General features: G+C 34.1%; 1 protein-coding gene across 1 annotated transcript; it reads right to left on the bottom strand.

Annotated features, from left to right (window-relative positions):
- Window positions 1-1,153: 1,153 nt before the first annotated feature.
- LOC149254020 (uncharacterized) lies at window positions 1,154-8,977 on the bottom strand. The gene is given in 27 exon segments (XM_089460048.1): window positions 1,154-2,085; window positions 2,282-2,652; window positions 2,831-3,169; window positions 3,263-3,397; window positions 3,507-3,598; window positions 3,683-3,754; window positions 3,882-3,953; window positions 4,044-4,115; window positions 4,247-4,318; window positions 4,445-4,516; window positions 4,695-4,766; window positions 4,881-4,952; window positions 5,060-5,131; window positions 5,257-5,328; window positions 5,441-5,512; window positions 5,638-5,709; window positions 5,973-6,044; window positions 6,272-6,340; window positions 6,438-6,509; window positions 6,691-6,762; window positions 6,936-7,007; window positions 7,138-7,209; window positions 7,339-7,410; window positions 7,801-7,872; window positions 8,019-8,090; window positions 8,267-8,405; window positions 8,605-8,977. Coding segments are annotated over 27 exon segments (2,985 nt in total). The 5' UTR covers window positions 8,714-8,977; the 3' UTR covers window positions 1,154-1,722.
- Between the last annotated feature and the right edge of the window lie 6,924 nt (window positions 8,978-15,901).

Here is a 15,901-nt window from a genome sequence, read left to right as displayed (position 1 = left end):
TATAATTAAGTGATTTTTATAAAGAATTGTCAGTTGCCTTGGCAGAACAGCTGCGGCTGCCAGATATTTGATATCAGGTGGATAGCCTATTCATTTTTCACAGGACAACACCTAGCTGCCAGACGTTTGAAAACAAAGATAAAACAGCCATTTGCTGGATGGCCTATCCATTTTTCACAGCACAATAAAACAGTCATTTGCTGGATGGCCTATTCATTTTTCACAGGGCAATAAAACAATCCTATTCATTTTTCACAGGACAACAACATGTGCAAGCCTGCCCATCTGCTGTCGGTGTCAATCCAATCCACCCCCCATCCCTCGCACGCAAATAGTTCAAGATGAACACCTAATAAAGTACAGATGATACACAAAGTATTGCCATATTTAAATTTCACCTGGTGGACAATTGACCTTAAAAAATACAGAGGATCTTCCATTGTATCTTGTCGGTGATTTAATCTAACAAGCCAGAATATGCATAGATTGTCTCTTAAACGGCAGGTCCAGAACGGCTTTGAGACCCCTATATCTTAGTCTTAATGGGGAGAGTTCATGCATTAAGAAGTTCCATGTAACACAAGTAGTATCTAGTGTTGTACTACATGGAACCTATTAATGCATGAACTAATAAGTCTATTAAGGTGCCCCCATGACTTAGTTACTGGCTAGTAGTTGGACTATAAATGCAAGTAGGAGAAAGTTTACAGGCAAGTAGTAGTAGAGAGCTTACGGAAACAACTAGTAGTTGTTCTTACCACTACAGCTAAGGAATCAATATATCTATTCTATCTATAATTGTGGAGAAATATGATAATAATGTGGACATATATAACTGCCTGATGACTGTCGAGACCAGACTTGAGAACATGGTTTTTGCCTATAGAGATTAAACGGCAGGTCCAAAACGGCTTTGAGAGCATAGTTGCCTGATGATTGTCGAGAGCAGACTAGAGCACATGGTTTTGCCTATAGAGATTATTTCGACCCCAAAGCTTGGGAGGGGAAAAATCATCAAATAAAAAGGGGAAAGGAAAACAAGGAAGACGAAAACAAAACTCGCTTCTTGCAAGGAAATCTACATTCAAGTACATATATTTAATAAAGAAACACTACATTCAAGTAGATATATTTAATAAAGAAACATACAATATTTTGCATGTACACATATATCCACCATTAACAGTTTAAATGTAAATGTATATAATGCCGTCAGTCTATCAAAGAAAGAGGATTCCATTTTAAACCATATCAGACCTTTGTATCTGGGGGTTGAGGGACAACAGAAGCTGCTCAGTATTGTCTTTGTAACATGGTCTATATCTTCTTTCAACAATGTTGCCCACCCTTAAAGCAGCAGCAATATTAAGAAGTTCCTGTTTGGGTACTACACAATATCCTATTGAATGTGATATATATAGGTTGACAAACTTCAATTAGGCAACCACTGGAGCAACAAAAATATTACAGAGATTCTAACTGGCCTCTCTGCAAAACCATGCACAAAGCCTTTGCTCATAACACTGGACACTCTCATTTGCTTTACCAAGCTCAGACTTCTGTAGCGGACTCTGCTCCATAAAACAAAATCGCAAAATTTGAGCTTTTGATGTAGTAAGAGGCTAGCATTATTGTCCACTGGCAACAATATGGCAGACTGAAAAATTGGATACACTTTTGATTGTGAGCTCCATCTGAAGTTTGTTCAAGCCTTCATAATAATCAAACTGTGTTCTGTGAAATAACCTCACCAAATCTCACAAACAAATGTCCATCAGAAGTGCTGCTTGTGCTTCCTGTAACATCTTTGTGATTGCCTTCCACATACTCGTCCAAATATCTTCTGTAGGTGTTGCTGGGGGCTGGTTGGTTTACTCTGATACCTGGAGCTTGTTTAGAAGCTGGTACTAAAGACTGTAAAACTCTGGTAACCTCATGCATGGTGGGACGGTCAGAAGGCTGTCTCTTTGTGCATAGCAGTGCCAGCTGGAAGATCTTTCTTACAACCCCAAGATCTGTGCAGGTTGCTGCTACTTCTTGGTCTACAGTTTCCATTACTGTATTGTTGTCTGCTTTTGATAGAATCTGCATTCAAATGCCCATGTCAAAAAAACCAAGGTTATTTCTTTATTTTCTTGGTCCATGCAATATCTCAAGACAAAAAATCTTCACAATTTACAAAACGACAATCCCAACTGGAGCAAATTCAAGACGAACAACCTTCACAATTGACAAAAAGGCGATCTCAACTTGAGCAAATTCAGAGTCATTATCATCTTACCAGCTGAAGCAAATTAGAGTCGTTATCCACAGCTTTCCTCCCTGTGAGGAGCTCTAAAAGAACAATGCCGTAGCTGTACACATCAGACTTCTCGTTAAGCCTAGACGTCCTTGCATATTCAGGGTCAATATAACCAATAGTACCCATAACATAGGTAGAGGTGTGGGTTTTAGCAGAAGGGATACACTTGGCAATGCCAAAGTCTGACAAATGTGCTTCAAAATTGTCATCTAAGAGAATGTTGGAAGTTTTAACATCTCTGTGAATAATACGTGGGTTGCAGTCATGATGGAGATATGCTAGACCTTGTGCAGCTCCTAAAGCAATCCTCAGACGCGTGTTCCAGTCTATCTTAATCTTCTTCGAAGATCCTACATACAAGATGCACTGCTTAGATTCTCTAAGTTGGCCATTAGCAAACATTCACTATAGCCATTAGCAAACATTCACTATATATGAAAGGCTGGTTACAATCTTTTCTGTTAAAACCTATATATGACCATTATACATGTAAATTTTTTGATAGTTTTTGCCATCCATTTCACTCACCATGTAAGATGTCAAACAGACTTCCATTCACCATGTAGTCGTAGAACAACAAATTGCCATGTGGAGAAAGGGAATAACCATGCAAACTCACAAGATTCCGATGCTTAATGCTTCCAACAGTCTCTAACTCAGTTTCGAATTCCCGCAAACTTTGTGGATGGTGTGTGTATAGTCTTTTAATAGCAATTGTCTTGCAATTCTTGAGAATACATTTATAAACTGTGCTCGTAGCCCCATAACCAATTATATATTTCTCATTCAAATTTTCTGTCAATCGCATTATGTCATCATACATGAGAAGGGCCATGTCCATGTGCAATATTACTAACCTTGGAGAACCTGGTCAGGACATCAAAGCATTTTTTAAACAAGGGACACATATTGATGTTGATATAATTCTTAAATCCATGATATGATCCAGAGAAATAATACCTTGACCCATTTTGTTCGCATCCCCTTTAGTAAATGGCTTAGGCTGATTTGAACGGTAGAGAGCTATAATGATCATACATACTAATAAAACTGAACCCAACGAGATGCAAACAATAGCTGGTGTTGAGACTTAAGCTGTCCATTTTCAAAATCAACTTAATACTCTTATAAATATAATTTCACAGAAAATTTAATCACAAAACATAACTAATCTATGGAATCTAAAATTTATTTCTGTTTTCACCTTTTGATTGTCTGGAGTATATCCCACAAAGTGATCCAATCCAATTGCCACAGAGACCTGGATTTCCTAAAAAGTTGATGCAATAATCAATCCTGTCATAAAATGCACAAATCCACTAATATCTATAAATAATACTGAATTTAATCCAGAAATAAATGTTTACATTATATCTACACCTTTCTGGGGTAAATCTTGTAAAGTTCTTTATGACAGGAATATTGCCAGACAAATTGTTGTAGGAGAGATTTCTGTGAAACAAATGAAATCATTTCTAGTATCAATTAGTCCAAGTATTAGAAATATGAATAATATTTCCTTTGTAATTCACAACGGAATTATCTTAGAATAGGGGGTGGAATTCAGAGGAATTCTTACAGTGTAGTAAGGCTGAAACAGTTGGTCAACTGGTATGGCACCTCCCCTGATAAACTATTGTTATTCAATATCCTGTATATGATCCAACTCCAGAGTTATTTTCAGAATAACTGTGAACCTATTAAATAAATTGTATTTTATAGATCATCCCAAGGAACTTACAGTGAGACCAAATTCTGTAGCTGTCCAAGTTCTTGAGGAATGAGACCTGATAATCGGTTAGCAGAAAGGTCTCTGCATTGAAGAGATATCACACCATGTTACTGTTTTGTTAAAGTGGCAAAGGGTACAGTAATTAGTGATGTGGAAGAAACACAACTATAGCACACGTTTGCAGGCTACACAAAATCAAATACAGGACTTACATATCACCGATGCTTCTCAGGTTTCCAAATTCCGCTGGGATAAAACCACTCAGTTTATTTCCACTCAAGTTCCTTGAATTCACAATCCAATCAATCGAGATCAGAAGGATTAATATAACATTTACCCATAGAAACATGGTTTTTTTAATAAATTAATAAAACAAACAAACAAACAAAAAATCTACATGTGAAGCTTACAATTTTAAAAGATGTTCCAAATCCCCAACAGATCCCGGAATAGGTCCAGAAATATAGTTTTTAGATAGATCCCTAAATGTTCACATCAGATCAGCCATCATTCAAAATGTATATTCTACCTTTAGAGCAATTATGCTTCTAGATGAAAATTTAACAGAAGTCTAGGAAGCTTAATCAATTATGCTTCTAGATGAAAATTTAACAGAAGTCTAGGAAGCTTAATCAAGACACTCAAATAACAAGAACGCACAATGTATCTAGATTTACGATATGTCCCAGTTCTACAGGAATTGCTCCCTTGATGTTGTTGGATGACAGATTTCTGTAAAAGCCACAACAAAAACTGTTAATCACTTTGATTGTGCTTTTAATAAATTCAACGGTTCATAATATTATATAAATCAATCACAACGGCTGTTGGCCTGCAGACACTTACAAATAAGTGAGGCTGTCAAGTTTACGAAATTCCAAAGGAATAGTTCCATTCAAACGGTTGCCATGTACATTGCTACACAACAAAATACAAGAGAAGACGCGGCCTCAATATTGTTGAACAAATACCAAAAGATTATATCCCACAATTTCTCTAGTAGACTTGAATATTATATCACTTACAAGTAATTGAGAGCAATGCATGAACTAATGTTCTCTGGAATCGGACCTTCAAGATGATTTCCAGCAAGGTTTCTGTCCCAACAAAATACAAACTTGTATTGTTCAATACTTGCAGCAAAAACCCACAAAAATCAATGATTAACATGTACTGTATAACCAGATTTGAATATGTTTCTACCATGCAGACAGAAACTTACAATTCGAACAGTTGTTCCAACTTCCCCAGCTCAGGTGGAATCTGCCCTGTAAGCTGATTGTCATTTAGCTGCCTGCAAATTCATCTACTGGTCACTACCAATGGGGATTCTCTTATTATTCAAATCCAATTTCTAATTTTTGCACAGTATACATGACTACAAAGATGTGATTTAAAGCTCTTACAAGTAGCTCAGCTTTGTCATGTTCCCCAATTCTGGTGGAATGGATCCTGTGAGATTATTACTGTGCAAATATCTGAGAAGTACAAAGGCAAGGGTAACAGAATCAGCTTCTTGAAATTTGAAAATTATTGAAAGTTATCGTCAAAATTCTGTGAACCAGTCGGTATAATTCAAGCATTAGGTATGCCAACAACTTACAGCTTTCCAGTGTAAGTCAAATTGCCTAAGATGGGAGGAATTGTTCCAGTAAGATGATTATCACTCAAATCCCTGTAACAAAGATACTAATGTATCAGTGCCCTTAACTATAGACCACAATTGTATAGTCAAATTTTTTATGAAGATCACAAAATTGATCACTGAAATAAGGTATGTGAACTGACTCTGCATAAGAAATATATTGACAAGGTCCAAAAAACATTTTGGGTTTAATTGAGCGAAGATTGCATGCATTTTATGGGCAGAAGTTACACTTTTAATCAGATTGCAAGAAAATTGTGTAAAAGTTGAGGTCCAGCAAACACTTTACTTACAAAACAGCCAGAGCCTGCATGAGACCAATCACTTCTGGAATCCTTCCTGTCAACTTATTTCCTTGTAGTGACCTATGCAAACCACTTCACAATTAGGATATGACAAGTAAAGCAAACAATTTAATGATTTATTGGATGTTACATACCATGCAACCAACTAAATACTTAGCCAACCTGCATGATGTCATATCCCTCCCTATTTAACAAAAAAGTTCTGATACTTATACAGTAACGGAAGATAGATCAGTGATGGTGCAAGACACTGAATGCACCTTAGCTCTAGAAATTTTTATACTTACAGAGTAGCCACTTGTAGAAACCCAATGTTGAAGGGGATCCCTCCTGTGAGTTGATTGTATGACAAGTCCCTGATAACAGCACCAGTAGAAGTCTTAAATATCCATCACAAGAGCCATGCATCAAAGTGTATCTGTCTATAACTTAGGAAAAATCAGAAGAACATACAAAATCTCAAAGCTTGTACAGTTTCCAATATTATCAGGAATAGTGCCCGTCAAGTTGTTGCTTCGCACATCACTGCATGGCAGAAATCAAAATGTTTAAATGTCAAAAACACTTGAGCTGTCACCAATAATCTTGTATGCAAAACCCTTGATGTAGTGCACTGTGCAACTGCTACATCAAGATACAGCAATTTAAAGATCAATGCTCTAAAAAATCTACATCTCCTCCAGAAGATAAACATGTAGCGACTTACAAGTACCACAATCCGGTTAACTGACACATGTCAGGGGAGAGTGTTCCAACCAAGAAGTTGTTGCGCAACCCCCTGGGAATTATAAAAGTGTGTTAATTTCAGATAGAAGCTCCAAAATTTGGTTTGCATTAACATTACTGATTAACTTGAAAATTTCCTCCGAAACTTTAACAAAGAAAATAATGACACATTTTGCATAACAAGTAAACATAGCCATACAATCATAAAGGGATCCAGACTCTTACAAATATTGTAAAACTTCATTCCAGTAGATGAGTCTAGGGATCTCCCCGCTTAATTGATTCTGTGCCAAGTCCCTAGAAAAGTGCAAAAGCATATAATTTAAAGACGGTCTATCCAGACTCCAGAGTTTACACATCTTATAAAAAATTCAACAAGTAAAGAACTGAAAAAAGAATATAATCCAAACTAGCACTCCCAACTTACATAATCTTCAAGTTTGGAATCTGCGACAATGTCGAAGGAATAGGTCCCATTAACTTGTTATTCTTCACGATCCTGTAAATTCAGCCAATGTGTCAAGGAAACTGTCATTCTTTTCTAATACAGGTCAAAAAACAACAACGTTTACAAACTGAACAGAACCCTCTACAAGAGCTAACAACCACAGGATGCTACAATACTTACAGTTGTTCAAGTTGTTTCAACTTCGATATCGAAAAAGGAATATCTCCATACAAGTCATTATAAGAGACATCTCTGTAGCAACATTTAAGATGAAATCAACTCGAGGCATTCTATGAATACACATCAGATTAATGACTATTTGATTTGAATAGAGAAATGTTCAGATGCACACAGCAGGTTGGTTGGCCATGCTAATTCTCATTAAAAGACATTTTTGTTTTTAGCATAATACTTGGCATTGATCCATTTATCTATAAAGCTAGTACCATAGTAACCTTCAACCAGAGTTTTGAGTGTTGTGATATGATCAAATCTGCTTAAATCTACTTGCATTTGACTATGACTTTTGTTTTAACGTATAAACGTTTGAAAGGAGGACTTCCAAAAAGAACCAGTCCACTGCGCATTAAGAAAGAAACTCGAAGCCGGTATACCGTCGCAAGATGTGAAAGAAGAACTCACAGGATTTTCAAAGCAGAACAATCACCAATCTCGTCGGGAATTTGACCAGACAGGCCATTTCTTTTGAGGTCGCTGCATACACAACACAATGAATCATCAACTAAGAACGCCATAAAATTATACAGAACTCCTCCATATAACCTGCATTGTAATAATCAACTTATAAATGACAACCCAGCTTAAACACAAATATTCAGCAGTCCTCCGGATTCACATACATCGATTCTAGACTTTTCAGATTGCCAATGACCGGTGAAATTTCTCCTCCGAGATTTAGTTGAGAAAGGTTCCTACATTGCACAAATCCGAGCAAATACAAACATATGAAGCAGAGCTTGAATCAAGAATCACAAAAAGCTGGTGTAGAAATAATATAACCAACATTCTTATCTCCAATAGTATAGCACTCTGTACTGGCCTCATCCTATAACATGAATTCTAATGGAAAAATAATAGGCTAACTTACAGTGCAACAACATCGAAGGTGACATTGTCGCATGTTACACCCCTCCAGGAGCAATGGTCATTTGATGTGGCATCAATCCAATCGTACAGCTCGTTGTTAGTGTCACGAAACGACTTCTTGATTTCCAGTAGAGCTGCCCCTGTAGAAATGAGATTGTAAATAAACCTGGAACCATCTGAACTACTTAACTACATTCCCAATACAAAACTCGCTGCAAAATACAAATATAATGTATTCCCATGACAACACAGACGCAGGTATCGCCATTTCCTGGATGGGTTTTTCAATACAGAAACCCAATCTAAGAAATGTAAAGCTTCGCTCATGGGTACACTTACCATCATCTGAACCCGCCGATAGAAGGCCGAATGAGAGAAGAAACATGACTAAGAAAAAGAGATACACGCTAAGTTTTCTCCAAAAGCGAATGTCATAGATTGGCGCCATGGCTGCAGATACACAGAGTGGCAATCAGAAAACCAAAGTTCACCAAGTATTCTGAGTATCCTTCCAATCAGCCAGCATTGATTCTTCCATCAATTTTGCCCAAAACGCTAGATTCAAGGCCAAACTAAGTCCTCCTCCATGTTGTATCGATTGTTATCTCGTCACACAGTACACTGAGCTATCAGACCTGCTGCAGCACCAGCCCTCTGTCACCGATTAACAAAAGCAGACAGTTCACTTTCAAATTAATTAGACCCTAATACCCGAGCATTAACTTCATTTTCCGCCAACTGATATAGCACCGCTTTCATGCCAACGACGTGTCGGACAGAATATCGAGATATCGAGATCAACACATGATCCGTCCTAACTTCCGACGGTAAAGTCTGAGCGGCAGTTGACGGAAATAATTTCATCCGGCGCTGCGGTTCTCGAGGTGCGGCCCTGTAGTACAGTTTGTCGAACTGATATTTACGTGAAGGAAAAGCCGGCAGAGCCGTCAGTCGGAGGAGCAGTCGTTTGTCGTCGCTTCGACCGTTTCACGGCGAGAACCCGTACGGAATTATAACACGTGTCGTCTTTTTATTCGTTGCAGTGCTGCACTGTACGACCAAGCCGCCAGCTGGGGAACCGCGACGCCGAGCAGTCGCTTTCACGGCTATTAGTGGATTAACATTATTTAATGACGGTTTAGAATCCGCTCTCCCAGGCTCCCACTGCCATCGATTATTCTTGCATCGGTGTGCGGATTTGTCGGTGTGGTTCAATAAAATAATTTGCATTTTGGAATTGGGATCCGGGCGTTTTTATTTAAAAATTAAAGGATCGGGAAAGTGTCAAAAACTTATTACCGTTATTTTATATTTTGGAATTTTCAGGAAGAAGATTCAGTTTTATTGATACATGGATTATTAAAATCCTTTGGAATCTAAAAGAGGGAGATTCAGTTTTATTTATTTATTATCCGAAATGGATTATTAAAATGTTAATACTTTTACAAGGTTAATATATTTTAACATTTTACTATAAGCTTAAGATTATTATATTTTGTTTATTTTTTATTAGATTTTGTTTTAAAATTATATGGATTACTAAAAAATTGGGATTAAAAGGATAGAGATTCAGTTTTATTATTTATTATTTGAAGCGGATTATATAAAATGAGCTTCTCGGCTCAATAATATAATATAAAATAAGCTTCTCGGCTTAATAATATAATATATATTTATAATGTAGTAGATTTTGAATAAAGATTAATTTAAAGTGTCAGTTTAAAAATATAAAAAAAAATTAAATAAATTAAAGTTTTATTATATAATTATTATTTGTAATTTTTATATGGGTTATATTTTTTAACAACAAAATTTTATGGTTAATTTTTATTTATGAGTTTTAGTAAATTTTATATAAGAATTTTGAAAAAATAAATTATAGACTAAGCCTTTGAAGGTTAAGTTATTTTATAACCATTCAAAATAATATAAAAGGAAAACAATTATTTTAACTTAAAATCTAGGGAGAGTACTTTTGAATGGATGGAATTACATATATCATGTGTTAATATTATAAAATTTGGCTTCAATAGTGAGGAAGTTAAATCTTGTTGCATGAAAACCAAAAATTAAAATTTTAACAAAGATTATAGGGTTAGATTTCAATTATGGCAAAATAGAAAAGTTCAAATTTTTAAATGGTTTAACTTTTGATCTAACTCAATCATTTTTTATGAAATATTTTCTAAATTTGGTAAAGATTTATTAATTAAAAGATAATTTTTTTATTTATAGGAGTTACCTATGTTATAATTTGTAGTTCTTTATTGATGGACACTTTGACAACGGAACTTTGTTCCTAAAAATACCCTAATCACTCTACTTTAGAAAAAGTAGTAAATCAAGGTAAAATTTGCTTTCATCTAACCATGTAGTAATGCATGGATGATAGACGTATATAAAAAGTTATAATTCTCAGCAATTCAAAACTCTTAGGTCATATAAAACTCTATCCACACCAAAGTTATAATTTTCAACAATTTAAAACCTTTAGATGATGTAAAACTATATTTATCCCTAAAATCTTTAAGGAGATTTTATTATATTTCTAATAAAGACACTCTACAAAACACCCTAGAGAGAGGAATGCATAGTTTGCAAGTATATTCATCTTACAAACAATCAATCAGAAATAGGTTCATTATCTTCATGGGCTCTCTCATTAGTATAAGGATCATGATATATTTGATCTTATACAGTGCCAAGAGGTTCATTATCTTCCTAGACTCTCTCATTAGTATAAGGATCATGATATATTTGATCTTATACAGTGTCACGGATTTAATAATTATATTAATAGGAATACCACTTCCTACTTGAGGGACAATTACTCAAATAATTGGGAGGTAACTTTCACACTTCTTAAGTTCCACACTCCCTAACTTAAAATCCCTAAAGTGTCATTAACTTCTTGTATCTTAATTAAAAAAGTAAACACCTCTATTTGTCTCAGTTTTAAGTTTGAAGCTAATATTCCTTATTAAATATTTTTGGTAAGATATTATACCTAACCTAAAATTTATAAATAATTAAATTTCAACTTCTATCTTTATCCAAAATCCCAACGAATTACTAATTCCTTTAAATCTTAAAAAAAATACCACACTTTATTTATTCATCTTTAAAATAATAAAAAAAAATTACAAGGTGGGAAACTTATTTTAACTCAATTGTCAAACTAGTAGTGAGGACAACCAGATTATCAAACTAGTAGTGAGGACAACGAGTCATCTTTGGACGTTATAAGTGAATGCAAGCTGACTCATCACCGTTATTTAAGACATCTCTCGGTGTTATAAGTGAATGCAGGCTGACTTGTCATCCTTATTTAAGGAAAACCAGGCCACCACCGTTATTTAAGAAAAACCACACCACCTGGAATAACCCGTTGGTGATCTATAAAGGGTAGGCTTTCATTCCTACAAGATGCCTATGGGTCTTAGGCCCTTTAAGTTCCAAAAAAACACTCTTATCTAAGCAAAAACAATATCTTTAAAATGAATATATTATTTATATATATTTAATTTAATATAGTAACTATAAAATTTTAAAATAAATTAATAGCAAAAATGAAGCACATTATGGTTTTTTTATTAAAAAAAATGAATGCCCACTTTTGAAAAGGCGAAGTGGGCCCATGGGAATTGATCTTGGGAATTCGTTTCCTGATTGGCTTTTTGTCTTTTAGTGTGTGTTTTTATCCTTAGGATAGGAATGTATTTCAGCCCTCCTTTTTGCACCTTTTGTCTATTGATTCTTTCATGATCATCTCTTTGCACTTGCTTTCTCATTTAACCTTTGGACTATATGCATTCATTGTTCCCTCATTTAACCTCTGGACTATATGCATTCATTGTTTCCTTAACTATGATTGATTGATATTGCTAGAAAGACATATATGCATTCATTGTTTCCTTAACTACGATTGATTGATATTGCTAGAAAGACATCCTACCAGTTACATAATTCAAGAGCACTCCTTTAATAGACAAGAAGCACATGGGACATGATGATACCAAACAAACCCATCAAAGGAGACCATTCATTATAGGTTGTTATACATCCCTACCATAAGTGATTTGTGTCAATGTCCCAACAATGCAAATCATAACTAATTAATTGTAGCATTGAATTAAGGCATATTCTAGCCACTCAAACCTTTAAGTGTGATGGTGTTAGGTAGAATTAAGTGAATTTATATGATCATTAGGTTCTTGTTTCATGCCATGGTGAGAAGTAAGAGAATCTCAATAGTTGTGCATTTTTTGATTGTTGTATCATACCGAGATGTATGTTGGTAAAAGTGGGCTCATAGGGTTCATGCGACAATGATTGGGAAAGGCTTTAAAAAAATTGAATGTTTTCTTTTATTTTATCATGAAGTTCGTTTTTTTAACGGTGTACCACTCCAATTTGTCTCCACCTATATACACGATAGTATGATTAGATGTTATCACGTTTCATTAGATGAAAAATCAATATGGGAAGTAAAATTTTATTTCTTTATTAATAATATATTGTTTCTAGAATTTAAGAATACTAAACTCAATATGGGAATTGACTTTTTTTTCAATCATTATTAATCCTAGTGTGTTTTTAAAATTTGGATTTTCAAAGTAAATGGCTATTTTATATATATAAATAGTGTCTTGGTTGACCATAAAAAGTAAATGGATAAAAAATTGAAAAATAAATAACTTAATGTCTTATTAAGTCAAATGTAATAACTGTAAATAAAAAAAATTAAGATATTTCTATGTTGTTTGCAAGTTTTTTAATAACTTGTTATTTATTCATTTTGAGGTTAATGTCCAAAGTTAATTTTTTTATGTCTATTGTTAGTATAGAAAATCAATTTAAGGGTTTCTGTTTATTCATTAAACAATGGTACATCTAACAATAATATGATAAAGGATAAAAGAAATATTTATAAAGTATAAATTTATATTTATAATATTAATTAAGTTTGTATGTGATTAATTTTATACAAGTAAATATTTTTTATTTATTGATAAAGAATGAAGCAAAAAACATTCTAAACTATTTAAGTTCATTATTTTTCAAAAAATTAAATGACTAGATTAAGAATGAATATGAATAATCCTAAGTTAATTTTTTATATTCATCAATGAAGAATGAAGTGAAAAAAATTCTAGACTATTTAAGTTCACTATCTTTCTAAAAATTTAATGACTAGATTAAGAATGAATATGAATAAGCCTAACTTTAATGTGCAATATCATATACATACTCTTTCTCTCAATCAAGCAGACCATCTCACATGCTCAACTTCAAGAACACAAGTCATCGTCATCTACCACTAAAGGGGACTTTGAGATATCTCTAACACATGTACCATTAAATAAGCATTGCATCTCGTCTCTATTAACTCATGTGCACGTGATCTTCTAAATACGAATGTGAAAGATATCAAGTTATATAGGATTATCCATGAACCCTAAATACTAGTGCAACTAGGAACCTATGCCCTATGAAAAATATAGCAAAACCAATGTAAAACTCATGTGCTAATATGCTTCCCCTAATGTTTGACTCTACCTTGATTCAATTCCAAGAGGGACATAAAACATCTAACCATCATTTCCATTTCCTAAACAATGTTTAAATTGAGTTATGACACATATGATTAAATGGCTACGCTAGCAGCATTCATGTCAAGGGGAACATTTTAGGGAACAACATATAAGATTTTCTCTATTAGCCTCGAATAATTTTCATTCAATAGTTAATTGAACTTACATTATAGGTTTTGATTATGTGATCGTAGATAAATTAATTTATGTGATTGTCAATTAAACACCATTTGCAACTACTTAACCATGTTGTGTTATGCAATGCAATGATGAATGCTTATTTTTGGTGTATTTTTTGTTGATCACAAGTTACAATTTATCATTTCTATTATAATAAAGTTGTTGAATTGTATAACAAAGGTCCAAAAAAATTTAGCGAAATAGATATGCAAGGACCTAGCTTAAAGGATTATAAACATTCAAATTTGAGCTAACTATTATGATGACAGAACTTTCCCTTAACACATTTCATGAAGATAGCTAGGTGAATTCTAAAAGATGGTTCTAATCAATAAGCCTTCACTAAGGAATTACATATTCTACCAAAACATAACTTTGCTTTAAACATTGTAATACTCTAGAGATCTTAACTAATTTGACTCATACTAAACTGGTGTGTTCATGTGCCTTGTGGGATCCATAATAGCTATATCGGTGCTTTCAATGTTTGTTGTCCTAACATTGTGCACAATTCATGCCCTCTATCTCAAAGCAATGTACATTTCACTTATGTTTTCCCTTGATGTTTTCTTGTTCTTCATTTTCCTTTGACCTATGGTGGACTTCTTAATTGTCTTGATCTATGCATAAAGTGTTCCCTCAAATCATCCAAAATCTTGTAATAATCTCCAATAACTATCTTCGTAATTCCAAAGCACCAATCTCTGCCATAATTTTAAAGCATAAATGCCCTCTCAATTTTGATCGAACTTTATCTCCCATTATGTAAAAGGCATGTTGCCTTTTTCCTTGTGAAGTTGTCATCAACTATTTGCATTAAATGATTTTATTACATTAAATAGTAAGAATGGGTTGCATGTGAATTATTAAGCCATCCTATAACCTAGATACTTTCAAAACCATGGAGGGGATGCATGTGCCTTATAACATCCATAACATGTACTTTTTTGTTGTCAATATATTTGTACACAATGTTTTCATTCTTGGAGTTTGTGGTAATATATCCAATCAACTTAGTATATTATGATTGATAGCTTATCGAGACATTTTCTTGGAGATAACTATTATGACAAATGTATGATTCACATTATAAGTTATCTTCAATAACTTTTTCTTGAAAATTTCAAATGAATTAAATAATGTGGTGATCTTGTTGAGGGAGGAGAAAATACTTTATTTGAACCAAAGTTTCAACAAACTAAGGAATCAACGGGTAGGGACAAGCCTATATAGATCACCCATAATGCCTATGCTCTTTTGATTGCTATGTTAAGACTTCTCTAGGCCCCAACAAAAATGATGAATAGGGTCAAAGGACAACCACACAATACTCTAGGTTGATGTAAGAATTTTTATCTAAAAAGAGAGGTCATATAGTTAGGTTACCCTAGAAATTAAAAAATTTATTATATATTTGGAAAATGCTTGTGGTAAACCCAACAATTTATGTCTTGGTGGATATTGACTATATTGGAACTATAACTTTGGAAAATGTTCCTATGTTTTGAAAAGAATTTTGACATAAAACAAGTTGAGCTTAACCATTTATTAACTTACTTTAGTATTAATAATATTAGTTTATTAATTCCCCCCACGGTGTGTGCATTGAGGTAGATCCTCCCCTCCGCTTTGATATCATGGATACCCATCAAAATAAAAGCTCCAACATGCAAGCCATTTGGCAGGTGTTTGGTTTATGAGTCAACTTGCATGATCGGACAAATATGTAATCTAGGATCAGGAAACATGCAGAGTACTGAGTTGGCACCATGTCGCACAAGTCTAACTCATGGTGGATGGTGTAGGCACCCAATTTTTATGCCAGAATGATGAATTTCAATCATAATTCGAACATTTCATCT

The sequence above is a fragment of the Pinus tabuliformis genome, chromosome 7 (genome assembly GCF_031772625.1).
Source record: "Pinus tabuliformis cultivar Carrire ecotype Pingquan chromosome 7, CPIR1, whole genome shotgun sequence".
Classification (NCBI taxonomy): domain Eukaryota; kingdom Viridiplantae; phylum Streptophyta; class Pinopsida; order Pinales; family Pinaceae; genus Pinus; species Pinus tabuliformis.
The sequence above is the reverse complement of the archived record's forward strand: the minus strand, read 5'-3'. Positions and strand labels throughout refer to the sequence as shown.